This window comes from Ambystoma mexicanum, chromosome 10 (assembly GCF_040938575.1).
Source record: "Ambystoma mexicanum isolate Mex_15411 chromosome 10, UKY_AmexF1_1, whole genome shotgun sequence".
Taxonomy (NCBI): Eukaryota; Metazoa; Chordata; class Amphibia; order Caudata; family Ambystomatidae; genus Ambystoma; species Ambystoma mexicanum.
In genome coordinates, this window is record NC_090932.1 from 82,117,649 (window position 1) to 82,144,712 (window position 27,064).

Sequence of the window (27,064 nt, forward strand, 5' to 3'; positions counted from 1 at the left end):
CCCACACACGCGCATGGGATTCCCATGCACCCACTTGTGAGATTTGCATCAAATTAATGAGATTGTGCTCCAAGGTATGAGGCACATGCACAGTCTTTGCTCTGAGGTTTGACACACTCACAGGATGGGATGGCATTTCGTTCTCCCATCCTAGTTTTGTTGCTCTGCCTTTTGAGGGCTGCTACAACCTGGATGATTATAGAGGGGTGGAGTAGGGGCAGTGTTGGCCTACTGGAATGCAACTGGAAGGCTTAAACCTCCTTCTTACTTGACTTTAGTATATACAGTACATGCTAGCCAATGTTTCCACTGTTCTGCGCCCCCCCCCCTCCCCAAGTTGGCGACTACATGCAAATGCGGTCATATAACTGCTGGTGATGTCACTTCCTATATTTTGGCCCTCCCCCCCGGGAAATTCATAAGTCGGCTCCCCTGGTCGTAAGGAGGGGTAACCCTGACCGTTTGCCCACCACAGTGGCAGTGTAATTGAGCTTTGTAGACCCAGTCAAAGGGCTGTTGCAGGCGTTATTTGCCCCAACGGCCAAAGTAAAGGGCTTGGGTGGACGGAAACCAAAAGTGGCCCTGGAAACTTTTTTGGAAGTGGGCGCATATTACACTGTATTTTTTGTATGTTTGAGAATGTATGTTGATGAATGATTGAGTTGTTCATTGCAGTAATGTGTCTGGTTATCTGCAATGTGTTTAAATTCTGTTCTTCCTGCAACCTTTATGTAATTTAGAGTGTTAATACATGATTGAATAATGTTTGTAAATCACAGGTTGATAAATAATATTTTTGATACGCATCAGCAGAATAGAGTCCTCTGGACATATTTTCAGCATATACTGGCATGATCATACTCTGGTCCAGAGTGTAGGGGTCGCCCTGCGTCTTTCAGTACAGTAGCATATTACTGTGCCAGCGAACCAAACAATCTAAATACTGTTTGGTTGGTTCTCGCACAAGAACATTTGGGAAAACAAAATGTGCACGTTGTGAATTTTGAAGCACGTTTACCCTATATAGGGATTTGTGAGATAACATTTGTTAAGAGTTGGGCGTAACCTACTATAAGCATTTTATAGCATAGGGATGGGGGGAGGGAATAAGAAGTGATGAATAGAAAGGGGCCGGATGAAATGGGTAAGAGAAACAGGAAACCAGGGTACCCACACAAGAGGACCATGATGCACAGTCCTACTGGGAAATCTACAGAGTTCCCTGTAGGCAAGTCCACAAGGCCAAAGCCCAGCGAGGACGTTCGTTGAGTTTTTCTGGCTCATGACAGTGGGTATGGGCAGTGATCCGAGTATAAGAAGCTGTTTTAACCCCTCATATGTGCACCCCAAAATGGTAGTTTGGCACGGGTGAGGGAGTCTTTAAGAGTGAAGAGAAAGTGAACCTTTGCATTAATAATACTCGTTCCTGGGCTGCCTTGATTTGCATTTGCACAATAGCATGGTTAAGCGTGGTTAAAATCTATTTTGCACATTGAATTTAAATTCAGGACCCTGATGACACTGCATGAATAATGCACTGCGTTTGTGGAATTTTTGGGGGTATGATATGCATAGTTGGAAGGTCGCTGGATAAGTGGTGTACGTGAGTGTTAACTAGAAGCCATGCATGCTACCCCGTGCTGATGTGACTTGAGTGAGCAGAGGAAACTCTGGAAAAGTCTGGGACTGAGGGGAAGCTGTGGCATGGATCACAGCGTTCTGTGATGTACATAACTCCGTGGGGGGAGATTAGGGAATGTGGTGTCGTAAAGAATCTAAGGGTATACCAGTTTGCATATCTAGATTATTATAAACCTTGAATGTGGCTGCAAATATGACAAAGTTTATATCCCTTCCCTATGTGTTGTACCTGCTCTTAATGAGATGGAATCCCGATTGATTAGCAAGGGCTCCAGTACATTACAAGCTGGTATGCCACAGGTAGTTGTATCCCAGGGTCACTGCTGCACACACACAGCCTGACCATAGGGTATCAATATCCACAGATGTGGGTTGGCCAGCAGTAGGTGTAGGAAACTGAGGATCAGCAGTGCCGCCGGCTTGACCCAGAGAGCAGGAGTCGCTATGAAGTGGATGCGGGCATTTAGTGGAAGTGACTCCTAATGGCGGAGGCAAGGGAGGCGTTGATAAGTGGGAACTTGTATAACAGGGCTATACGTGTCTGTGTATCCCAGTACCCATTACATGAACGTGCCAGTGAAAAGCTTAACAACTCAGGATTGTTGCAGTTTTCTACTAGACGTGCATAGTGACACAGAGGTCAAAAAGCCATAGAGCCCTCCATCTGGTATTTGCCAATAAAGAGACAATAGAGTGGATTGTGGTATGCCAAATGCACGGTAACCCAGCTTTAATTGCAATGTAAAACTGGGGGGAAAAAACAAGATGAACAGCCAAGTTCTCACTCCAAGATTGTTCTCCACATCGCAACAGGAAACAGCAGGTTTTATAGCCATTTTGATGTCAGTTACGAAAACCTATTGCTCCTGGCTATTGGCTCCATCTACAGAGCTACATGTATAATTCTAGATGTCCAAAAATGATTGGACAATCCTTTATCTAAGATCCCACCCATAAACCATCTTGTACAAATGTGCTAAATCATCATGCTTGACCATTATTGGTAACCTCTAAATTACTGCTCCGGTGGAACAGGACATGTTTATCGGTTCACATGCGGTCACACTCCATGAACTGGCTGCATGATGACATGCTTTATGTAGATGGGAGGAAAATACAAGTGTATCGCCTTTATTCTTAATTAAATAAAACCACCCATGCTATCTCTGCCATTATGTTGCAGAGTCTCAAGGACCTGTTCTTGCAACAGTAACCGCGTCATCGTGTTCTTGACACGTTTATGAATATCTATTTTGTGAGTCATGCTACTTCCACCCTGTTAAGATTTCATCGCGACAGTAAGTTGTCTTTTTAGGCTCATTGCGTTTCTCTGTCACGCTGAGACATTAATCTGCCAACTACTTATGAAACTTCCTGGGATGTTCAGTTCATCTCATAGACGTCAAATAGTCTGCCATTTTGTCGCAACTTCATTTACCTTGACGGTTGGATGCACACAATGGTATCTTGTTCCACCATGTAACCCTCCCCTACAGAGTCTTTTGGGCCTTCACATTCCTTGGAGGCATCTACCATCTAGCTGGCCACAGCATTTTCCTGAGTTAAATGTATTTGTTCAAATAGCATGCTTAACTGGGTCCTCTCTAAAAGCTGCAGTGTTTAATTCTCTGCTCTGTTTGGTGCAGTTTTAAAATGGCAACTGTTTGCCACGTGGTTTTCCTCAGCAGGACACATTTGCCTGCTATTTACCGATTTCCTGGTGCATGCATGTCGCATTATATTTCTCCCTGTGGGTATCGGCAACGTTATCTGCCTATAGTTGTCCTGCCCTACTTTTGTAGTGAGCCCACATCTATCCTGTGTTCATGCCTTCCTGTTACCTAATCTATTCTATTTTAAAACACACTAATTGTGCAAGCTAATGCCTTCTCTTTTCCCTACTTCGCTAGCGAAAATAACTATCCTTTGTGCCAGCTGCATTTCCAGGAGCATTTACAGTGTAGTTTCAAAGGTCCTTTCTTGTCTTATAATTTTATTTCTTCTGTGGAAGGGAGGGGGGCAGAGCCTGCAATAATTGCACCACTACAATAGTAAAACTCTTGGGAGCCAATGCCCATCAGACCAAGATGCAAAGGTCAGGAGGATGTCCGCAGGCACATTGCAGCAGCTATATGCTCTATTTTTGTTCTGGGGCCCTCTTCTGCCAGGCCCGTACAGATGTTGAAACCTGGTGAGTGAATTCCATGTTTCAGCAAGCCCGCTCTCAAAGACCAGGAACTGATTGGCAGTGCCACATGATGTTTGTCATAACCTTGCACTGCAGCTAAATCGGCAAAATAACCAAGGGTATGTGGGCACCTCTGAGGCGCAGAGAATGGTTAGGTTTCATCTGGACATGTTCTTTGAAATGAGTATGTTTTACTAGGGAAAAGGTGTAGCTCCATGATAGCTGTAGGCTGCAGGTGTTAAGGTTGCGTCTTGGGATCCGCCATATGTGGAATTTTGCCTATAAAGAAGGCAATATAAGATCAATAAATCTGGTCCAATTTAATCGTCATTTTATTAATAATGTGACCACCTTTACTTGCTGTGGATTTAATCGACACAGGTTTTGCGCTGAAAATGCACTTCAGGAAAGAGTGTAAGAGCCTTGTTGCATAACAAAATGTAAACACAGATTACAGTATTAACACTTTGAGTGGGGGACTTTTTCCCCCCAGGAGGGGCATTGGAGCAGAGAGCCCCACTGCCCATTACCCCCCCCCACAAATAAGGGTTACATCGGAATTTTCACAAACATTCCGGAAGGCAACCTCTTTAAGTTTGTGTCTGGCGGCCACTGAGTGATAGGCTTCAGAAGATTGTCCTGAGGAATATTCATGAGGTCTTTGAATCCATACTGTAATCTGCATATAGACATGTAAACGAAAAGTTCTTTGTCCCAAGCAGATGCATTGTCCGCTCAATGCATGTTGACCTAATTATTTACTGGCCATTTGCTGTTTGTGCCCCACATGCCTGCTAACCGCGGATTTGGTTGGAGTATGTCTGTCGAAATTCTTGGTGCCTTTGACTAGATAGATGGCTGGAAACTGAAACCGTTGCAACATAGCTTTCCAGCACTACAAAATGAAACTCCAACAAAAAACATTGTATGCTGTTAAATATTTCCCTTTTATATCTAAATAACGAAACCGTTTTTACTTGGGCTGCTGCTAATCTGCAAATCCTCCTTTTTGTCTATTTGAATAGGTTTATGTTGTAGAAACCATGGCGTTGCATCGCAAGACACGTATTCTAGAAACAGTTCTACTCGCCATTGATTCTGCACTTCATGGTAAATGTTACAAATAATTGACTATTTGACACTGTTGCAGTGAATCATGCCGCTGGTTTTCTCCTTATAAAAGCACCCTCATCTGGTGTCATTTGATAAAAATGTGCTCTTGTTTCAGTAATCCTATGAGGGAGTCACTTACAGGAACTATTTCCCACGTTGTGTTTAAAATTCCCCGCGCAAAACATGTTTGTGTGTTCTGTAAAATCTTACTAGCTTGAAGGTGGCGAGTAATATTTTTATGGATTGCAAAAAGTACCTGAGATTGAAGTGGTCGGTTAGTACCAAAAGTAGTTAGAATTAGTCAACTGCTGGCAGGAGCTTCTATCAATTTTAAGTGTTGCACAAAGTTCATACAGTGTGGTTGAATCACTTTCTGCTGAGCTTTACATCAAATGTGTAGCCACCATATTTGCTTTTGAACTTGTCGGGGGGAGTGTATAGGAAACCTTTTTAGAATGTGTATTTTGCTATTGGCTGTTAAGGGAATAGGTCTCATATGCTAACAAAATTTGTTTGGGGACTATCCATTAATTTGGGGTATTTTGACTTAAATATTTCTGTAATGGAATCTTGTTTGGCTCACCCTCATCCCTTTTTGCACCTAATTTTTACTCGTGATGTTTGTCCTGTTTTCTTGTTTTTGTGGGTTTGTGTATAGTTGTGTTTGGGGACAAGTGTCTAAAGCGGGGTTGGGCTATTCTGTATTGCAACAATCGGATGTTTTGATTTGCTGTGTTCTGCTTTTGCTTTTGCAAGCTTTCTCATTGGATTACTTAGTTACCCTCCATTTTGTTTTTTACTTGTATTATATTTTGTTAACACTGTTGTATACTGCTTGCATTTGATTCAAACATGGAATGCCAATTTCCTTAACCAATTGCCAACCAGAAACTGGATGAACCTTCGGGATGCAGAAACCGGGAAGATTCTATGGCAAGGAACAGAAGATCTCTCGGTCCCAGGAGTGGAACACGAAGGTACTGTGAAATATTGCAAATTGGGTAAATGTGAGCGTGGCAGGTAAAAGGTGATCGTCCTTATTTTGTGCTTTTTCAGATCTTATTTCTTGAAAGTAGGTTTTGGGGGTCCATCAATGAAGTAAACGCATTACATATGGGAAAATAAGCAGCTTAGGTGGGAATATCCCTTCAGAGCTTCCTTGGATCTGATATCATTGGGGTCAACTAGTTCATCAGGGTCAATGCAAGCTTACTGTTAGGCCATTGAAGGTTAGATCCATGATGTTGGATGGATCAAAGGCGAAAGCCTGCAGCAGTGTTGCCTTTCTTGATTTGTGACGATGTCATGAAACAACTTTTTGTAATTAACAGTCCTTTTGGGCACTGCTTCCTGATCCTGTTTCAAGGAGTCCTTGGTTGTCAAGATGGTCTAAGGCAGTTCCTGTTATGCTGGTTGAAAATTGAGGATCTTCAGACCCCAGGATGATTCACATGTGCTTGGCTAGCTGCTGTTGTGGGTCATGGATTTCCTCAACGGGCCCTCCCGGAAGATCTGGGCCCTTTTGGTGCTGTGGTGAAGCACCATTTCATGTAATGATTATACAAGGCAGGCGGTGCGCAGCAGTGTGCAGTTTTGATAGCCTGGGAGTCTGTGGAGTCTTTTCTGAGTCTTTCTACTGTTTCTACCGTACCTGGAGGGGTCACCTTTATAGCCTACACCTGGCGCTGTGTGCAGTTTTGCTGCTTGCCTCATCAGACATTGCGTCACCTTGTTGACCCTGTTGATCTGCTTTACTGTTCGATTATTGAACTGTAAGTACTTTCGAGCCTTACTGAACCATTCGTTTTGCTGCCTCCAGTCCTTGGGTGCAAGCGTCTTTGGCTCTTGCACGGAAAAAAGGGTGGATTACAATCAGATTTCATTTGTTGCGATGCTGAAGCGAGTTCTAGCAGTGCCGTAGCAGCACGCCAAGTGAAGTAGGCTGCTTTCAAAAAAATAGCACAATGTATAATCCGGTTGTGCTCGTTACCTCACTTCCTGAGCCTACCTTTGAGGAAGATCAGGACTGACCTTTATTAGATATGCCAGCAAAAAATAATGGACATGACACTCGAGCATGCCCCCACAGGACAGTTATGCTGGAGGTCGGAGGGGGTCTTGCTAAGGGTGCTGTAGCTAATCCGAAAATTACCGATTTTTAGTCATTTTAAAGATGCGAAAGATGTGACTCTTGTTGGAAACATCAAAACTAATTTTAATAAAGACCTTACAGAGGCACTATCAATATCTCTTTCGTGCTTGAGATCAAAAACATAAGTTGTCAAGGCTCTTACGAATACTACATCTTTAACATCAGACACTGCCACTGTGGCGACCCAGGGGAACGTTGTTGCCTCTTCTTAACCAACTATTACTTCTAGTACTTTGCTGATTGGTTCACAGCAAGAGGGATTTCATTCTATGGAGGAGGCTGTTAGAAATTCGCTTAATGCGATGAGCGAAGTGAGCTCGACTCTTGTTGGTATAGTTCTTGCTCCTGCCATTACTTTGCCACGGTTGCCATTGTTGATCTGGTTAAGTTATGCTTTGGAGATAGTAGAGGCGACCAATTCGAACGAAATACCCTTAATTGTTAGGGGGGTCATCTACTATGGATGACCAACATCCTGTTTCGCTCAAATGGCTTATCACCGCCCTCTGATCATTCATCGGTCTTGCTTGTTCTGGCTAATGAGAGCAGTTCCTCTGCAGTTGTGTTAAACATCTTAGAGGCAGGGTTAACAGAGCCGTCAACAAAATGCGAGGCAATTGTGAGTACGCTGGATTTTCAAGGTACCCAACTCACTAATTGATGGACTCGGTCGACACTCTTCTTGACCAATTTAGTATACAGCGATCATCCCTGGCAGAAGTCCAGTCCCTTATTTCCTCTTCAACTGTTTTATCCCCTGAACAGTTATCCCAGAATACGCCCTTGATTTGTTTGTTGCAAGAAAGCAGACTGGAAGCTCCTGCTGAAGCCTCTGTTGGCCAGCCATTTGTGACTGGTAAGCGAAGGTGTCAGCGGAAGCATATAAACCAGTCTCTGATGGAGACCCTTGCAACCAAAAGGAAAAGAACGAGAAAAGCGATTGAGGTCACTGACACAATGGGCAAGGTGCCTGCTGTTTTATACCCCATTTTTGAATATTCTCACACTAGTGATTCTCTGCAAAATGCAACGCGAGGGACCTTTCGGTCCTCTAACTGTGCAAATTATTCTGGGGAGACTGACGTAATCTTGTCCTCGTACACTGACTCTGACCTTCACTGGTTTGCTCCCTCTCTGGGTTCACCATCAAGAAGCTTGATCCTTAATCTGCAAAGGAAGCCTCTGACTCAGTAGCTTATAACAGCATTGCCCAAAGTGAACGGTAAAAGGGTTAATTTTTCTAATGCTCATTTGTCAAGGTCTCATCCCCCCCCCCCCCCCCCCCCCCCCCCCTCCCCTAAAACGCTTGTAGGGGAACTTGACTATATCATCAACCTGGAATTTCTGTTTGGTACCCAACCGGACATTGCAATAACCACTGCTAATGCCTTTGCTCAGACTGACTGGGGAGTTGTAGCTTGTGACATTGGACCAGTTGCCACCATTCCACAGCCTGCGGTCGCTCCTTTGTCTATTGTGAGATGCGACCTCCCGGGACAAGCCCATCCTGAGTGGAGTACTGTCCTAGCAGTGACTACTTCAAGTCGCAAAGTTAATTCTAAAGCTCTTAAATACAGAGCCTTTTATGCAACAGTAGTGGCCTGGTTTTAAATCGTGCTTGTCTATTGGATTTATTTCATAGCATTATTCCATTACGATGCATACAAAGTAGCGATATAAAATGTGTTGATTTGTGAGCATGCTCATTATGCTACATCAGTGGTATTCATCTTTTAAAAAAAAAAATATCTTTTTTTTTTTTTAACCAGCACCTTAAAATACGGTTTGGAACACGCTGATCTTTTTAACCAATTGAGTTATGAGTGTACAGCAATCAAGACAGAGTATGGCAAGAGATGTTGCTCATTATATTTGGGTGGGAAGAACGATGCTGCCCACCTATGCAGTGGTAATTCCGTTACTGCCCCAAGCTTGCCATTTGGAGCTGGGACAGACAATGAAACATGGGGGCTGGGGGGGCGGACAGAAACTCACTGGGCCTGGTTGGCCAAGCTGGTTGCACTGCAGGATTTTAGCATCTAGCATGGTGTCCCTTGTTCAAATTAGTAGCCGGAATACTCTTTGGCACCTTCACTTGTGGACGATGGCTTGGTTGGGCAAATTCGATAATACTCTGAGATGGAACTTCAGGAGACTTGGCTCACATACCCGATAGTGTTAGACTGTTGGCACTTGCTTCAGAAATTGGCTATCCAGGGTTCCTGTGGGCGGCCTAAAGGAGGACTGCTGTTTGGTGTTAAGAAACCTCTGTATTTGTTTGAACTTTGAACTCTCCCAATATAGTAGTGGGTAAAATCATCTTTCCCGTTGATTGTAGGAAGTAATGAGATAATCGTTGCCAATTTATATGACCCACCTTATAGGCTACCACATGGTGTAGTACTATTGGAAATGGAGGCTTTGGTTGATAACTTAATGGGACGTCTTCTGTGTTTTTTGTTTGGAGACTAACTCTAATCCCAAGGGAACTCAATCTTTCCGATCGGGCTGTTACTCACCTTTCTATTTTGGTGGACGGGGACTTGCTCTCACGCTCCTGTAAGAGGAGGGGACTTGAGTGAGCAAGTATTCTCTGGTCCTCTGGGTACTCCATGACTAATGGAGCGTTACGATCAGATTCTCCCCCTCTCCAACCGCCCCTCCAATATACCCATATTGAATTCCCGTAACATCTTATGGCTAATGCTCCTTCTCTGGATTTTGATATGGGCATAACGCATTGGCTAGAAAGTGACCACCTGTCTCGTCATGAGTTTTGACTGTCCTAGTGCCACCTGTGCCCATAATTTCGACCAGGGTATTGAGGCTCGGGCCCGCTTTGAACCTTATCTCTTGGAATGACCTATGGTCAGCAGAGGTCACGGCTTGTTTGCAGGTAGCACTGATTTCTTACATTGAATGTAGCGTGGAAAGGGTGCTTGAAACTACCCCCATTTCATCGTACAATGCCATAAGGGACTTTGGGGATTTCATTGCTGCAATTATCTCAACGACTTTTGTTAAGAGAAACACTAGTGCTAGACTGACTGCTAAGATCCCCCATAAACGTCAGTTTGGTGGGTTCATTGTTACCAGGAGGAGGGAAATGCATATCACCCTTTGTGAGTTATCTGGATTAGTTCTGGACTCTGCTGAATATGCTTTGCAGGTTAATTTGGTGAAAAAAAAACACCTACTGCAAATGGTTGAGAAACCATAGATATCACTCGGAGTGCCTACGTTGGCGATCCTTGGTAGGATTTGCATTAGCCAATGCGACTCAACAATTTTGGAGAGTCTTCGAGGGCTACTCATGATATTATTGGTGTCCCGGAACCTGTATGGACTGAATACATTTCCAAAACTCTGGGGAATGGGGTTAATGAAACCTAACCCAAATATTTCTCAGGCCAAATGGGACCTATTCTAAAGGTCTTTCTCATCTCTTGAAACAGATTAAGGGAAGCAAATCGAGTGCCCTGGGACCTGATGGCATTTGTAGCTCGGTGATTAAATCGTAGGCTATTCATTGGGCTATTACTCTCGACTGGCTCTTTCATTGGATTGGAGAATTGCAGCTTGCCCCTCCTTCGTGGCATGATAGTTTTGTAGTTCCCATCTGGAAAAAGGTTAACCACGCAGACCCTAGTAACTATCGCCTGTTAGCGATGTTAGATGCCTCGTCAAAGATCTTTTCCTGTTTATTGTTAAATGAATTATGCAGAAGGCTCTACATTTATTCAGCTAAATCAGACAGGCTTCTAGAAGGGACTTGGCAAGACCACCAATTGCATTGCCCTGTTGACGGTCATCCAGCAAGCTTGGAGTGTTTGACGGAGGCCAGTCTTTGTGGCATTTATTGACTACAGTGCAGCCTTCAACTCAGATTATGCCTGGGCCTGTTCGTATTAACAATCTGATTGGAATGTTCTAGCTGGCTTGCTTTGAATGATTATCTCTCTCCATAATAACACTACAGTCAAGATCCAGTTCTACGAATCGGGTAGGACGTCAACTTGGATCCACAATCAGCAGGGATTGAAGCATCCTTGCACCCCTCCTTTTCAACCTGCACTTGGCAGATATGGGAGCAGCATTGAGTAATCCAACATCGGTTGCCCTGAAACTCCCGCTTTAGCAGATGGGCTATGCCGATGACATTGTGCTGTTAGTTCACCCCGGCTGGTCTACAGACATCCCTAAACCAGCTTAAAAACATTCTCTAACTCTTTAGCCATTAATATAAACAAAACTAAGAAGATTATGCACCTCCTGCCGCCCCTGCAACGTACATACTAGAGTCTGGAGGGGAACAGTGAATATAAACATCTCAGCACTTTACTTGACTGTAAGCTACTTGGCTCTCGACATTTAGAACACCTTAAGTTAAAATGTTCTCAAGTTATAGGAAGCCTGAATAAATTGGCCCGTAAGGGAGGGGGGGCGATTCCGTGGGCGTATTGGCACAATTTATATTCGGCAAATCTTCTCCCGATTCTCATGTGTGGTACAGAAAGCTGGTCTTTTGGTAATATCATTGAACCATCTAAGCTGCAGTCTGCGTTGTTGAAGAATCTGTTTCAATTCCCGGGACTCACTCCAGTGGAAATGATTTACCTTGAATTTGGTATGGTTTCTTGTGTGGCGAGATTCCTGCTCTTGCATTAACACCTATTGGAATTTGCCCAATGCGCCAGATGAAAGCTGAAGTCATCTTATTTTTGAAGCATCTTGGACCAAGGCTGCTTTCATGCAAGATAGTACCTTGGCTAATATCTCTGTTACTGATATATGGTATGCTGCGGACCCGGGCAGCCTATTGAGCTACCAATTTCAGCGTCCTAAAGCGGTCTTGGGAACCATTGTACTGCCATTCTACCGTGAATTGCAAATTCCGGAAACGTACTACTAAGAGCAACGGTGCCTCATTCCTTGACTAGATTTTGACTAGGGAGTGAGCCCCGAACTATATTCAACAGTTTGTGGTTAACTCCTTGGTTTGGGACTACCTGAGGCTAAAAAGGAGTGTGGTCAAGACATTTGAAATTATTGGAGCCTGGATTATTATGTCAGACTCCTCGTTTTGGCCGCTTGTGCGGGGACAACCAACTCGAATCTGTTAAACATCTATTAACGAGTTGTGACGCACTAGCAGCACTGAGGTTGATTGCTGTCAAGGCCGCTGGATCTGATTCTGTTGTTGAGAGGTGTGGTGGTCCCTGGTCATGAATGATAATAATGAACCTTGTTTTTTTGTCACGATCATGTGGAGAAAGATGCTATCGATTCTGGAGGATATTCATGTGTTACTGAGGGCTTGGAAGGTTGTGGGAATGAGGGACTGGCGGATGAAGGGTGGGGGAACTGAGGGATTTGTGGCGAGGTTGTTTTCTTTTGTGTGTGGTGATGAAAGGTTGTCTAGTTATGTATAACTGTGTAAAGAATCTGCAGGCTTATTTCTCGGGTCATGACGCTTCACCGCGTTTACAGGAAAGAACCTGCTGGTAGACCTGCATGCCGAATTTGAGGATGGCATATACCCTGCAATAACTGCAGCTTCTTTAAATGAACTCCAAGTGTTTCACATGCCAACTGACCAAAGTGGGCAGCTGAGGATGGTTACTCTGAGGGAGATGGTCCTCCTCAACAGACTTTGGTCTCTTTGCAGGTGGGATATGACAGCGGACCAGTGTCCTCCAGAGGAATTGGTTCTGCCATTGAGTTTGTCTGAGGCAAGAATGCAAGTGCATTACTGAAACTAACACCACCTTTTTCTGCCGAGGAACAAAGATCGAGAGATCTGTGATCCACATTTCAATCCGTGAGGCTTCATATGAAAGCCTTTTAGTTGTTGGAACCTCTGCTTTCTAGCCATCCAACTGTTTGTTGTGGTTCATATTCCCAATTTTTTAAATTTTCTTTTAGACTTTGCTAACATAGGTAATGGACAGAGTGCACCCCACATCGTTTATTTTCAACAGGGAAATGCTGAACCATAGCATGCTTTGTACTGGGCAACAGGATTACAGCCTTCTTCCAAGGAGTTGCATGAGATTGTGTTTCCAGACTTGGAGCCACACGTAGAACATGTCTTCTGTGTGTCGTTTTGGAATTTGACTGCCAAACATCAATGTGTCTATGTCTTAATCCCATTTCCCAAAATTGAGACATTGCTCCTTTTTAAAAGGACCTATTTAGTACTTTGCCTTTGTTTCCAGATTAAAACCCAATAGCCTGTGCTTGTTGGCTTTTGTCAACCAATTGGATGCATGCAAGCGAAGGAGATCGTCTTTTTACGCAAATGAGTTGTATTTCGCTAAGTTGTTAAAGTGGCTTGATACAGCGAACTGACCGCATTTATTTCAAGGGTGCTCTGGAGCACTGTGATTGACTGGTGGCGGTGCATCTGGTAGCCCGTAAGTGTAAATTGTCTCTTTTTTTCCTTTGCTAGAGGTTGTGGACTGGGATAGAGCGAAACTGTACACACCGAACACATCCGTTTACAGTGCTAATCCTACAGATAAGCTACAGAAGGGCTTCATGCGTTAATCGAAATGCACTCCTAGTGACCCCTGGCATTTACAGAAACACCCAGTCACTTCCACTAGACTGCGTCACCTGCAGCAGTCTGCAATGGAGTATTTTACAAACGAGCGAGCCGATTGTAGATAGGGTTGGGAATGTGGAGTAGATGGCACCTTCACTGTCCTTGGTAACCTCTTATGACCAACGTCATAGACCCTAACCCACACAGAGTATACGGCTCTGCTGGAGCTTATCTTGCCCTTCTGTGTTAGGAGGCTCACTAAGAATCAGCCTCGCCAGGGTCACAGTCATGGGGGACCCACCTGTAACTGTATATAAAGTCTATCAACACTGGTGGGCTAGTAGCCCTAGCAATAGTCCATCACAATTCTTGCCTGGAGATCCGGTGCCCACTGGGGGGGGTTAATGTAATGTGTCTCCTTAAATGGTGCTCTGGTCACTTAATGTTCAGTCTGTGCCTTGAACGTAATACTGTAGTACGGCTTTGGTTCAGTCTACTTGATCCAGTCCCCAGCCCTGCATTCTTTCCCAATCCTAGCAAATGCATTCTATCCCAGCAAGAGTTTACTAGTGAAGAAAACAGTAGGGTACTCTACCACCTTCCTTGTAATCCTGGCTGTAGACTGCCCTTTTAACTTTCTCATAACTTTTTGTCCAATTTATGAAAGCACTAGGTCTGGGTTTCACAGTACAGTAACAGGACAGCGCAAGAAAAGCATATGGTTCTCTATAGAACATCTTTTTGACTTCTTGCACTTCAGAGTGCCAGCAAACCGTAAACCAAGTCACTGCTCCTTATAGCTTGCATTTGCCAGAACCTTCTCACTTGGGGCTGATTTAATGATTGGGGCATTTCTAAAATGGCCACCACCCTTGGTAGCAGCGAGCTTCGGTATGCCCTGGCCCTCCACATGACCAATTTACTCCCCCCCCCCCCCCCCCCTACTCTCCAGGATCTACTGTTTTTCAGAGTGATCACCAAAGGGCTTTACTAAGCTGCCCCTTTCTGTATTTCAGCATGCTACCATGAAAGAATGGGGCCGCAATGCCTGTGTCCGCATCATGGAGAGATTCATGTACCCTCTCTAGAGTTGCAAAAGGGGAAGCTAAAATCTTCTGAAACCTACTCAAGGCCCTTGCCGGACAGGCCTGGCATTGTAACCGATCACACCGTAGTCCTACAGTACAATTTAGCACCTTAACTTTGTCATGATGGCCGTGTGTGACGCCCGTAGGGTTCTAAGGCATACTAACTCGAAATAAGGGAGAGTAGAATACGATTGGCTGGGTGGGTCAACTGGAAGTGTATCAAAGGCTTAACTACAAGAATACAGATCCTTAACTAAATGTGTTCAACTGTTCCAGACTGGGATAAGGGCTCCCTGCTCCATTCTTCTGCGTGCACTGCTTCTCACTCTACTCTACTCTACTCTGATATCCTACACTTCTGCAGAGTGTTGGGCTCTTTTATAGGACTCTTGATTCATTTGATTAGTTCAGGGAATAACCAATCGGAATGTTCATGGTTGTTCTCGTTTCCCAGGACATGATTGATTATTCCCTTCTTTTCACTTGCTTCCTTTCGGGTGATTTCCAAACACTCCTTGTGTTGGTGTGTCTACTCATTGTTTTGTTGGTAATTGAAACTTATTAGAGAATATTCTGCACCGGCCTAACGGCGTCAAAAGCATGTCTGGCAGAAGGCAAATGTCAACCCGTGAGCTTGCGCAGCTCTGCACTGAGCATCTCCTGGTCTTTGTGCTCTGTGGGGGGGTAGGGGTGGCAGGATAGGCTTTTCCCTTCTCTTTTCAAGCTCCCCGAAAGGCCTCACTGATCCATGCTACGGTCCCCATTGATGAGCATAGTCTACACCAGGGATGTCCAACTCCAGGCCTCGAGTGCCAGATCCATGCTGGCTTTCCAGGATACCCCTCATTGATATTCATGATATAAATTTGCATACATCGATTCTAAATGTGTGATCATTTTTCCTCATGAATATTATTGACGGATATCCTGAAAATCCATCAGGATTCTGGCCCTCAAGGTCCAGCTACTCCAACTGTAAAGTGCTGGGTCGCTTGCCTTCTCTGCACCTCTTTCGTGGGCTTCTTCCTAGGTGCTATTTCTTGATGTCAGTCTTCTCGAAGGGTGCTCATTTGTTTACGAGTCATTTGAACCCTTTGATGCAGGGTTGTGCTTTCCAAGTAGCCAAATCCTAGACTTTTAAAAAGATGGACGCCCAACTGTGCATGTCAAGATCCATGGGTAGGGATATGGCTATGGGTAGGCCAGTTATGTCGGTGGTGGAGACTGTGCTACGTGGAGGGACTCTGCAAACTCCCCCTTTTACTGCCACCAGTACCACACCATGCTGTGAGCCCATCTAGACCCCAAAGGAGGGATGGCTAATGTGTATTTGTCGCTTAGATGACTGAATTACATTACTTCATATGGTTAAACCGTTGCTATGTAGACTGGCTACCATGCAGACATTGATATTATATTTGTATCGCGCTCATACACAACTGTTTCAGAGTGCGACGAGGCAAGGGAGGGGAACAAGGGAGAACAAAAGCGATCTTACTAGGCCCAATGACATTGAGAACGAACGCGCACGTGCATGGGAGAGGGTTATGTGCAAGGGAGGGGCAGCGGTGGAAAGTCCTGAGCAAAAATGTAAGTAAATAACAAAAACACACGGTGGTAGTGCAGCCAGCAAGTGGCAGGTGCTAGAAATAAGGCAACAGACGGGGTGTGTCTGAATAAGTTCAGAAAGGGGGGGGGGTGTAGGGTTACATATGCAGACCCCAGTGCAGGGGATTGCCCGGTGGCAGTGCGGGTGGGTGGCAGGGTGAGCTGGTACTTGGGCCCTAAAGAACAGGGTGAACAGGTGCACTATGCCGAGACAGAACAGATCAACAGGGTAGAGGAGGAGAGAAGGCAGAAGCAAAGAGGAAGGTCTTGAGGTGCTTCCAGAACCAGAGATGATTCTCCTCAAATTTCAGAGTGGCAGGGAGGCCCCAGCCAAAGACTGAGATCTACCCCCCCCCCCCCCCCCCCCAGCTTGTTTCTTAGAAAAACGACTGAACCTGAGGGAGTTGGAGGTGGAGCAGCGAAAGGCTTGGGACGGAAGTTATTTACAGAGGGAGAGCTGAAGGTATTTTGGACCCATGCCCCAGAAGCCTTATGGGCAATGCAAAGGGTCTTGAATGTAATCCTTGCATCCACTGGGAGCCAGTGAAGAGATTTCATGGCTGGAGAGATACGATCCCAGGGCTTGAGGCCAAGGACAAGTCTTGCAGTCCTGTTCTGGATAAGTTGCAAAGGGCGGAGAGCAGAAGCAGGTAGATTTAGAGAGGCTGTTGCAATAGTCCAACCATGAGAGAACTAGGGCTCGAGAGACTGAGCTTCTTGGGGAAGGAAGGGAAAGGCAGAGTACCTCTGAGAAGGAAGGAATGTGTGGAGTCAAAGATTACCCCAAGGGTCTTGGCCTTACTGGTGGGGGCAGGAGGAGGGCTAAGGGAGGCTGGCCAGAGAGTGACAGGGAAAGGATGGAGAAGGTGTGTCGATGAGGAGGATCTCAGTCTTGCTGGCATTCAGGCTGAGATCATTGGCGGCAAACATTCCTGAATGGCAGATAGGCAGTCGGAGATGAGAGAAGAAGAGGTAGCCGAGGGAAGCCTGAAGAGTGTCATCCGCATAGCACTAGAAATTGGAGCAGAAAATGGCAGTGCTGTGGGCAAGAGTTGCCAGGCATAGGTTGCAGAGTGGCAGGGATTGCCAGGGTGAGAGGTTGAACCCCTGGCTATCACTGCAGGTAGAGAGGGAGATGAGGAAAGGAAGGACCCAAGTTGGACCTGGGATGGTCGATCGGAGAGGAAAGAGGTCAACCAGGCCACAGCCTGATCGGTGATGCCCATATTGTCAGACGGTGGAGCAGGATGGTATGCTTGACCGCGTCGAAGGCAGAAGAGAGATCGAGTAGGATGAGGACCGAGGGAATGTTAGTCCAGGTTGGAGAGCAAATCTTCACAGATGTTCCGGAGAGCAGTTTCCGTGCTTCTGCCACCTCTAGAGCCAGACAGATGGTCGTGGAGACAACCAACAGAATCAGAGAGGAGGTTAAGCTGAGAGATGGCCAGCTTTTCCAGGAGTTTGCCCAGAAAAGGAGGAATGGAAATTGGGTGATAGTTAGCCGGGCAAGAAGGATCAGCTGTGGTTTTCTTGAAGAGGATGCACAAGAGTGCTCTAGAGGGGAGGGGAGGAGAGGGGGAAGGCTCCTGAGGCAGAGTAGAGGTTGCCAAAAACTGCATCAGTAACTGAGGACATACAACTGTAGACTACTTGGGCAAAGAAGTCAACCTTCTGAACATATCCATTATAACACTGACTACATCCAGTCTTGGACAGCAGGGTACTGCTTCTCCTAGTCGCCTTTCCTCCAGATTCAGGGATGGTGGACCGGAGAAGACCTCTGTCCAGTATTAAAATGTTTTATGTATGGGTCTTCACGTGCCACACGATCTGATGGCCCTGATCTTTTTGAGGCATTCCTTCTGGGCACAATACCGTGTGATTTGCACCCTTAGAGCTAGATCTGGACACCATAGTCCAATCACTGATGAAGACCTCCTTAGAACAACCCAGCCTATGGGACAAGTTTGGAAAGGAATGTAAAAAAGCAATGTATACATCCACTTGATTTCATATACAATGATTGGTCTGGGCACAGAAACTCTGGGCAGTGACATCACGCTCAACCAAAACATCATGGGGGCTTCTGCCTCTAGTTCACAAGGGGCTGACTCTGGTTTTCCGAACTCGAGAGTCTACTGCCTCTGTCTCATTACCGTCTGTAACCACAAACGGACAGCTTAGTTGCTTGGTCCTTAAACTGCCATTTGCCCATCTGGGATTGTCTGCCGTGACAATATGCCATTAGTTAGTTAACCAGAATGTACACAATTAGGTGTGCTATGTGAGAAAAAGACATGTGCCCATTTAGTACTGTGATATTAGCACTTTTTCGGCGTTATTCAAATGGCTGGAAAGCAGTACCAACACATTTTGCTCTCATTCAGTCACTGCAGCCTGGGCAAACCGAGCAATAGCACAGTGTTCAAGTGGACCTGTTTGTAGCCAGAGGGGACTACTGAAATACAGATCACAAGTAATTATGTAGCCTAAACCAGTGGTAAATGTCCTAGAGGGACTCTTACCTGCCTCATGTTGGACTCCCGCATAGTCTTCTCTAGGCCACAAATCATTTTTACCTTTTTGTCTTCAGTGGACCTTCAACTGGAAACCTGGATAACTATTTTATTGGCCGTCTCCTCCACCAGACGGATAAGTGAACTAATTCCCTGAACTATACATCCTTTGATAAAGCCAAGGTCCGAGCTATGAAATACTGTTTTCTTCTAAAAGTCTATTCCAATGTTCACACAGATGGGAACTGTGCCTTTGTTCCCAGTGAACCCTCTGATTGGATGTTGGGCTGGCAGACTGACCGTACAATCCTTCAGAGCTGCATGGATGGTGTCCTGCAGTTTGGAAGCAATCAAGATGCAGGCGTTTACCACACCAACATCTTTCACTGCCATGTGGTATGGGTTAAAGTGGGCACTGTGACTTTTCTGATGTTTGTGCCGAATGCTGATGCTGTTGATGTTATGGCTACTACCTCGGCTTAAACATTTTCTTTTTGTGTGCAAATGTTAGTGTCCGTGTCCGCTCAAGAGGGTATCCAGTCATTGTATTGCAAACAAAACAGAGTGGTACATTTCAGAGCGGACAATAACACAGAAAAACAGTGTAAACATTAATTAAAGGGTAGTGGTTTAAGTGGTTAAAATGGGTCAGGATGGGGTTTGGGGTGGTGTTAAAAGGTAAAATAAATAGGAGGCCTGGGGGGGAGCCCCCCCAAATTGAAAAAAAAGAATCTGTTTTTCGTTGTGTTGTCAGCCATGAAATGCACCACTCTGTAATTGTTTGCGGAAAGATCACGTATACGGTCAAGAGTTGATGCACAGGTGACCCTTGGAAACTCCTTCAGTTAAAAGGGGCATCCATACCAATCCCTCTGGAAATTCTTATGCTTTGTAATCTCCCAGTGGAGTACTAATGGACCATTTGACACAAAGTCTTATCAGAGCGATTCCTTTGTGTGTTTTTCTTGAATCCTTCTGATTCAACAGTGTTGCAGAATTTCAAGTAGGTCACAGATGTCCCAAATAATTCCTATAGCGGTGTATTTGTCTTGCCAAATACGTTCTTAGGATTTCTTTTTATCGAACAACCGGTTTCAGATGAGTGTTAAAATTATGGATTTGTTTTCACCTCCTCGGGTGAGTCACTGCTCAGCTGGTGAGCATGGTTTCTGAATGTTAGTTTAAGCACAATACGTTTAGGTTGAAAATGGTCGTTCATTGTGCTGCCAGCTAAAGCATTGGTTAGGGAAAATATTCAAAAGCAAGTAGTCTAGACTTTGCCACAGGCTCTTCAGAAACCAATGAATCACTTGCAAGCATCATTCGATGGTATTCTCATACTCCTCTTACATGGCAGACGCAGGGTTCTTATTAATATGGGTGAATGTTATTTTTTGACACAAAAAAAGGAGTCGAGAGATTGTTTCTGATTAATTATATCTTCAACCTCCCTTTTTAGATCTCCAATTCCAGATTAGGATTTGAACCTCTGGCATTGTGTGATCTAGATTTGGTCACAGCATTTCTGATGGCCATCACTTCTGCCAGAAACATCTGGACACTTCAGACTTTGTCACTCAAAACACCTACTCTATTTTCCACAAAGATTAGGTAGTCCTCTGTACACTTCTTTTTTTACTCTTCAACAGTGCTCCATCTGTAAAAGAAAAGTGTTGGGGCTCGAATATTTTCGAACAGACCCATGACACGTCAGGATGGGCAGCTCCCTGCCCACTGTTGCCACCACCCATGGCTGCTCCCCATGCTGTCAACATAGATGGGGTTAATGCTGCAATTCCTGGCTTTTTGTGGTTGGCGGATGTACTCGGTCACTACGACAGATGTGGGATTTACAAATACCAGTCGACATATTGTGAGAAACCCTAGGGTATTCTCACTTCTACTTCCTTTGGGTCCTCTTCTCAGGTGGCCTGGGAAAGGCCATGGCTCTTGGATCCTACCCCTGGGGGTGGACATGCTTGTGCTAGGCGCAGTACTCGGGAGTTCCTTTTAAGGAAGAATCCTCTATTCCAAGAGGAGTTATGGGATATTATTAACCATGTCCCATTGGCCAAGAAAAGGATGCGAGATACCTCCAGTCCAGATATACCAGTAAAAAGGCAAAAAGGGACGCATGTAAAACTAGCGAGACGTGGTATCCGCCTTGTTTTACTAACCACCAACCCTTCCCTAACCTTCGTGGGCTGTTGCACGCTCCCCTTATTTCGCCATAGTTGGCACTTAACAGTACTGGGACGAAGAAGCAGCAACTACGAGCAATGAAGTCTGTGCTCTTTACCACTATAGTACTGGGAGGAAGAAGATGTTTGCTAAGAGCAGTGAAGGTCAGGCATGTCTCTTTAATTGTGCTCGGTCAGGGCTGATTGGTCCTCCACACCGGCAGCCAGTGAAGGGGCTGAAGGTGTATAAATGGGGCCCAGGACAGCAGCAAAGGGGAGTGACGGGAGAAGGGCAAGGAGGCTGGTGCATGCAGCAGAGAACCCTACTGGAGCAGGATGCCGGTACCACAGAGTCAGTCCCTGAAAGCGTAGTGTGGTGCTCGGACTCCCTGGAGCAGACTGAAAAAAGTGAAGGGAGCCGTCTGGGAGGGCTACCCCTTTCGTTTCTGCTCGACGTGCTTGTTCCCTCATGTGTAGGGGGACCACCACAGGAGTGTCTGTGGGGCAGGAGCTGGAGCCCTGACACTGAAAGCAGAGGGCTCTGTGATCCGTGCTGCAGCACAAACTATTAAAGCAACTTTATTTTCGGGTGAATGAGAAACCCGGTGCGTGCCTGTGTAAACTTTATTATTTGCTGAATATTTAGTATCGGAGTGGTTGCATGCTTTGGATTAGCACGTTTTCGGAAGTCTCTGATCCTTGCATTGTCAATTACCTGTGAGAATCCAGAAGGTGTCTCACCCACTAGTCCCCGGGGATCTGTCATCCAGGTGGCCAGGACACAGTCATCGCAGTCATTGCTTTTGGATCCAGTTCCTGGGGCCGAACCAGTGCAGGAGGATCACCTAGGAGAGGGGTCTTCGGGGAGTGGGACGCCGGATGGTGAGATGCGGTATCCCCTTCCCTATAACAACTTTACCCCATCCTATTGTTTCGGATATGTAGGAACTCCCCCCTCTCCCCCCTTTCCAACATGAACACTTTCACCAGGACAGCCCGCTATGGGGAAAAAACGGAACACCCGAGCAGTGTATCTGAAATGTACCAATGCATTGGTCAGGCGAGGTCAGGCAACTACTGACCATTACTCCCGCATCACTAATCAAGGAGGGGAGAAGCAGCATCCACTGAGGTACTGCCCTTGGCTCCAAGAACAAAGCTACATCAGTGAAATCAACACAGTCGGTGAGATGAGGAGACCGATGCAAGACAGGTCTGTGTTGAAGTCATGGTCATGAAGTCTGGCACAGGCATGCAGGGGTTGCATGCACAGGAGACCTGGGTGGACACTGTCCTGGCACCTTTGGCGCCAGGCTCATGAACAAAAGTAAACAAGAACATACATTTAACACCAAAAAGCTTTTATTATGGACATAGCACTTCAGATGCATTGACCTTGAACATTCCATCCATTAAGCAGCCCCAAGTTCATTCTCTGAGTGGGAGGGTGTGGCTGGTAAGCCGGCCCTAATGGGCGTGCCCACGACCTCGGCTATATAAGCTGCCCCGATCATCAAGACAGACGCGTCGCGTTATTCTGCACTTGCAAGCAGCGTAATGCTCACTGTCGCTTGCGGTCAGACTTACCTTTTGAAGATCCTGCTTCCTGCCAGCATACTTACCAACTGGGGGAAGCTGTTCTTAGGTGTACATCACTTCGGTGAACCAAGTATTTATCTTTGCAATTTCTGGAATGCCGAAATCTTCATCTTGGCACCGCAGCACGACATGCTCCATCGTCGACAACAGTGCCTGCAAGGAAAAAACAGAAGACCAGGTTAGACCTGAAAAAACAGTCACTTTAAAGTTGCGCTTCGCCATACTTCACGCTTTCCTTAAACCATCACTTACCTACTGTTGAACATCGCGGTAGCATCCATCTTCCATCCGGACGCGTCTCGCGTCTCACAGCTGCATTGAGGCCGCATTTCCATCTAAGGGAAGAAAACAGAAGAGAGACATTGTGGGCATAAATAGGAGCAACATATAAAGACATTAAACAGAACGAACAGCATCACAAGAGCTCAAGAAAGACTTACCAATCATAAGGAGAAGCATCGTCGCAGCCGGACTGGACTAATTCTTATCAGGATCAGTGAAAGGAACTAGATCCCGTTCGACACGCCCATGCCAGAAGTAACAGGACGGAGAGCTTATCTTCCATAATTCACAGGTGAGCTTTATGGGTTGGCGTATGCTCCCAGAAACCGTACTTTGGGGTTAAGGGTTCGAGAGGTACAACAATCACAGATTGGCGCACTCACACACTCTTATCTCCACGCAGGAGCTGTATCACCACATACCACTGGTCACAGCTTTTCTACTGAGGGAGAGGCCTGAAGGGGGTGATTCCAGTTCAGGGAGGGCTGCAACCGTGCCCCAACACCTCCGCAGAGACCAGGTGAGCGTAACAATTGAAGCCAAGGTTGCAAGCAGCAAAATTGTATGGCGAGCGCTAGAAGGAACATTGTTAAAACACATGTGATAAAAGACGTGAGTAAAGTGTAACTGCTGATGTGTGTTTGTCAAAGGTATCGTATCGTGTTTTTCAAAGTTCGGAGTGGTCCCGCACGTGGGTGCTCAATCGAAGGTCTCTGTAAGGTATCCAGCGGAGGAGTGGCAGAAGTGAAAGTTAAAGGGTTGTATCAAGAAGTGAATAGAGAATTATTAATCTAAGTGTTCCTGCAACGGGTCAAGCAAAATCCTGCTCACAATCGAAAGTCATATATATATATATATATATATATATATATATATATATATATATATATATATATATATATATATATATATATATATATATATATATATATATATATATATATATATATATATATATATATTTTATAGCAAAGAAAGATTGGAAAATGAGAGAAATTTGGTCAGGAGGCAGACCAATAGAAGGTTTTGTGGTAGTGGGTCTGAGCCTGCCAGAGGAGGACCCGGGGTGAGAAGTGAATCACCAGAGAAGTTGTGCATATGTGAATCCTAAGGAGAATTAACTTTGAATGTTTGTCACATCAGGTCCTCTGAAATAAGACTTTGAATGGCAAAGAGACTTTGGCACAGAAGGCCCTGATACTGAGATTTTGAACTGCATCCTTGTGCTAGAAAAGCCAGATTATGTGCTAAGTAGTGTGCTGCCTTGTCCCGTACTGAAAACGTGTCGAAGGGAAGCTAACGTCTCAACTATCCTGACCTATTGATTTTCTTTTATATAACATTATTTTCCACACAATTTGTATTTAGATGTAAGGATTGGTACTAGGTTTTTAGCATAGGCCCTTTTATTTTGACAAGACGCCACTAGGACTGCGTTATTATTTGATGGTCGTAGCTTGCTCCTATCTTTAGATTTAGGATTAGATGGGCATTTTTCAAACCCAGTTGAAGTTCAATAAACACCCTTGAACTGTGATCACTTGTGCCTGTCTTCACTGTTGGATACCATGCCTTCCTTGCATACCAAACAGATGGGAATACTTTGTATCGTATTGGCCGCATGTGTCAAACACGTTTTTGAAGGTCTCCGAACACTGAGCCATTCAGTTAAAGAGAAATAAATACCTATTGAACTACAGATAAGGTGGAAATGAACCATAAGGAAGACTTATAATTATTTAATACCAAACTGAATTAAAACCTTGCTAACAGAGTTAAAATATTTAGAACTCAAAAGGGGAAAGGAACTTCAAATCCAAGCAAACCATTGTGGGTTTGAAGTGCTAAAATGAATAGAACTCTAAACAAACCACAGTATGCTTAATTCTAATCTGACTTTAAAGAACTTTCCAACAAAAGATATTGAAGCCTGATTTACAGTGAAATTTTCAACCGGTGTGAAAGCTGCAAATTGTCTCAACAAAATTAACTGAACTGTGGCCAAAGCTTGCTTTGTCTTCTCAATTTTAACTGTAACTTGGAACTTGGAGAAGGGAACCCCCGAGTAGTGACTTGTGGGACAGGAGGAGGCAGGAAACCCCAAGACCTGATGATTAAGACTATTGCATCATAAGTCCAAGAAAGGGACTTTTCAGACTTTTCTTTGTGGAACTGTTTTATACTTGGGGAAGGGAGCTGAAAGGCAGCTGCGAGCTGGAAGAAGCTCAGAACTTTGTGTTGAGCACTGTTTTTTCTTTTTGGTTGTTGACATCCCTACACATTGTACAGATATAGTTGCGAGGGCAAGTATAGGGTTTGGACACAGACGGATTTGTTAATTGAACTCTGTCTCCGACTTTCCTTAGTTTAATTTAGGTAGGGAAAACCCCACATTAGCATAGGGCAAGTTAGAACTTTTTGCATTCTGACAAGTTAATAAAATTGGTTGTTTGAATTTGAAATCTGTTGTCTGTGCCCTTCTTAATGATGCCTTCACAATACACACAATATCCTACTTCTCCAGCATGGGGTGTGGCATAGATTCACATGCACGTGATCCCCTGTCGTCAGGCCAGGAATCCTGACTGGGAAGATTAATGAGCATGCAAATCCATGCCACACCCATGCTCGAGAACAGTCACAGGTAAGTAACTTGTTCCTCGTTGTGTCTTGACATGAGACAGTGTGTCTTTAAAAACAATCCTCATTCACATTTTTTTCTGATTCTATAGGTGTTTTTTACGTCACTGGCAGTTACAATGAAAAAGTTGCCAAAACGCCACATCATAATCAAACGCAGCCTGCGACAATTGCCGGGGCTCAGAAAGAAGTGCCAGGGCTGTGCCCTGGCAAACGCCTCCACAAATTAAGCACTGCTCTTAAGCTTTTGTTCCAATTTCACTTTAATCAATAAGTTTCCAATATTTTAACAGGCTGCCCATTTTTTCAGTTTAAGAGTTGCATCATAACGCAAATGGTTCCAGATGTATTAAAATGTACATGGTTGGGTGGGGGCACAGGTGGACGTTGTGGCGCAAAATCAATCAGAAAATGGAATCCCCTTTTTGTAACATCTGGTGCACTTACTCCTGGGAATAATGCACTGAAGGTTACCATTGTTAGGTGGCTAGTCTTCAGTATTTCTTCGCCTTCACAGTCATTCCACTAGGTCAAAGACCTAATACTAATGTAGATCTTTTCAGGGCGTCTACATGGGTCACTCCTGGCTGCGCCAACTAGTAAGGATGCTGTGCTTGTCATGGACTCCCTATGGCACCCTTTTTGCTGGAACCGCGGTCTGCATATTTTCTCTCCACCCAACTTCGTGGTCTATGAAATTTGACTTCTAGCCAGTTGAGACAGCAAAGTTCTACAGTTGCCAGAAAAGCATATTTTTTGTCTTTATATTTGCTCATTGATGGTGTATTTTTGGAACATGAGGTGTTGCTGTCCTGCTCTTTTCTAGCTGGCACCAAGAAGTGACCTGCAGGAAGGATGTGGAGAGCAAAGAAAAGGTGCATGTAGGTGTAGCCTGCATGGGGTGTGATGCAGACTGGTATGCCTAATCTTGTAAGATCTGTAGAACTTGAGGGACAGTTCTGTGCTCTGACTGCAAAAGTAGTTTGCACAGTGCATTGTATTGTTCCGTTCATTCTATATTTTAGCGAAATCCGCATCGTTTCCTTCGTTTCCTGGAGCACCGGGAAGGGCACCTACTTTGTGTGCGTGTATGTGTGTTTGGGGATTTGACCTGCTTCGCACATAACGTGCAATACCAACCCACCACGAATCCCTGCTAGGCAGTGATCTGCCTTTGTCTTCTGCAATTAAGCATGGGTTGCTGCAGGCAAAGCTGAATGTACAGGTAATGGGAAAGGGTGTATGTATTTAATTCTTGTGCAGGCCCCTAAAAGGGGCGAATGGTGGGTGATTGAAAGGGGGAGGGTGCATAAAGCTGCATGTTGTGGGGGAAATGCACAGAAACCAATGGCGGTCGTATCAATGGATTTTTCTTTCACCGTTTTGCATATGAACTGACTTCCAGCTTTCATGTTCTCCCCTTATTGGTCTGCCTGAGTGCTCCATTCTCTGAGGATCACTGCAATGCTGTTAGTGTTGTGACAAATTCTTGGATGTCGTCATTTCTCCC

At 45.0% G+C, this 27,064-nt stretch overlaps 1 protein-coding gene across 2 annotated transcripts in view; it reads left to right on the forward strand.

The window, feature by feature from the left end:
• The window catches only part of PDE6D (phosphodiesterase 6D), a 194,711-nt gene that overhangs the window by 122,306 nt on the left and 45,341 nt on the right, over window positions 1-27,064 (forward strand). The window contains exons 1-2 of one of the 2 annotated variants that reach the window (XM_069617552.1): window positions 4,868-4,939; window positions 5,831-5,919. In XM_069617552.1, coding sequence (XP_069473653.1) covers window positions 5,838-5,919 — 82 coding nt within the window. In that variant the 5' untranslated portion in view covers window positions 4,868-4,939; window positions 5,831-5,837. Of the gene's footprint in view, window positions 1-4,867; window positions 4,940-5,830; window positions 5,920-27,064 lie in introns of those variants that run through there. The other variant, XM_069617551.1, reaches the window with a different exon arrangement.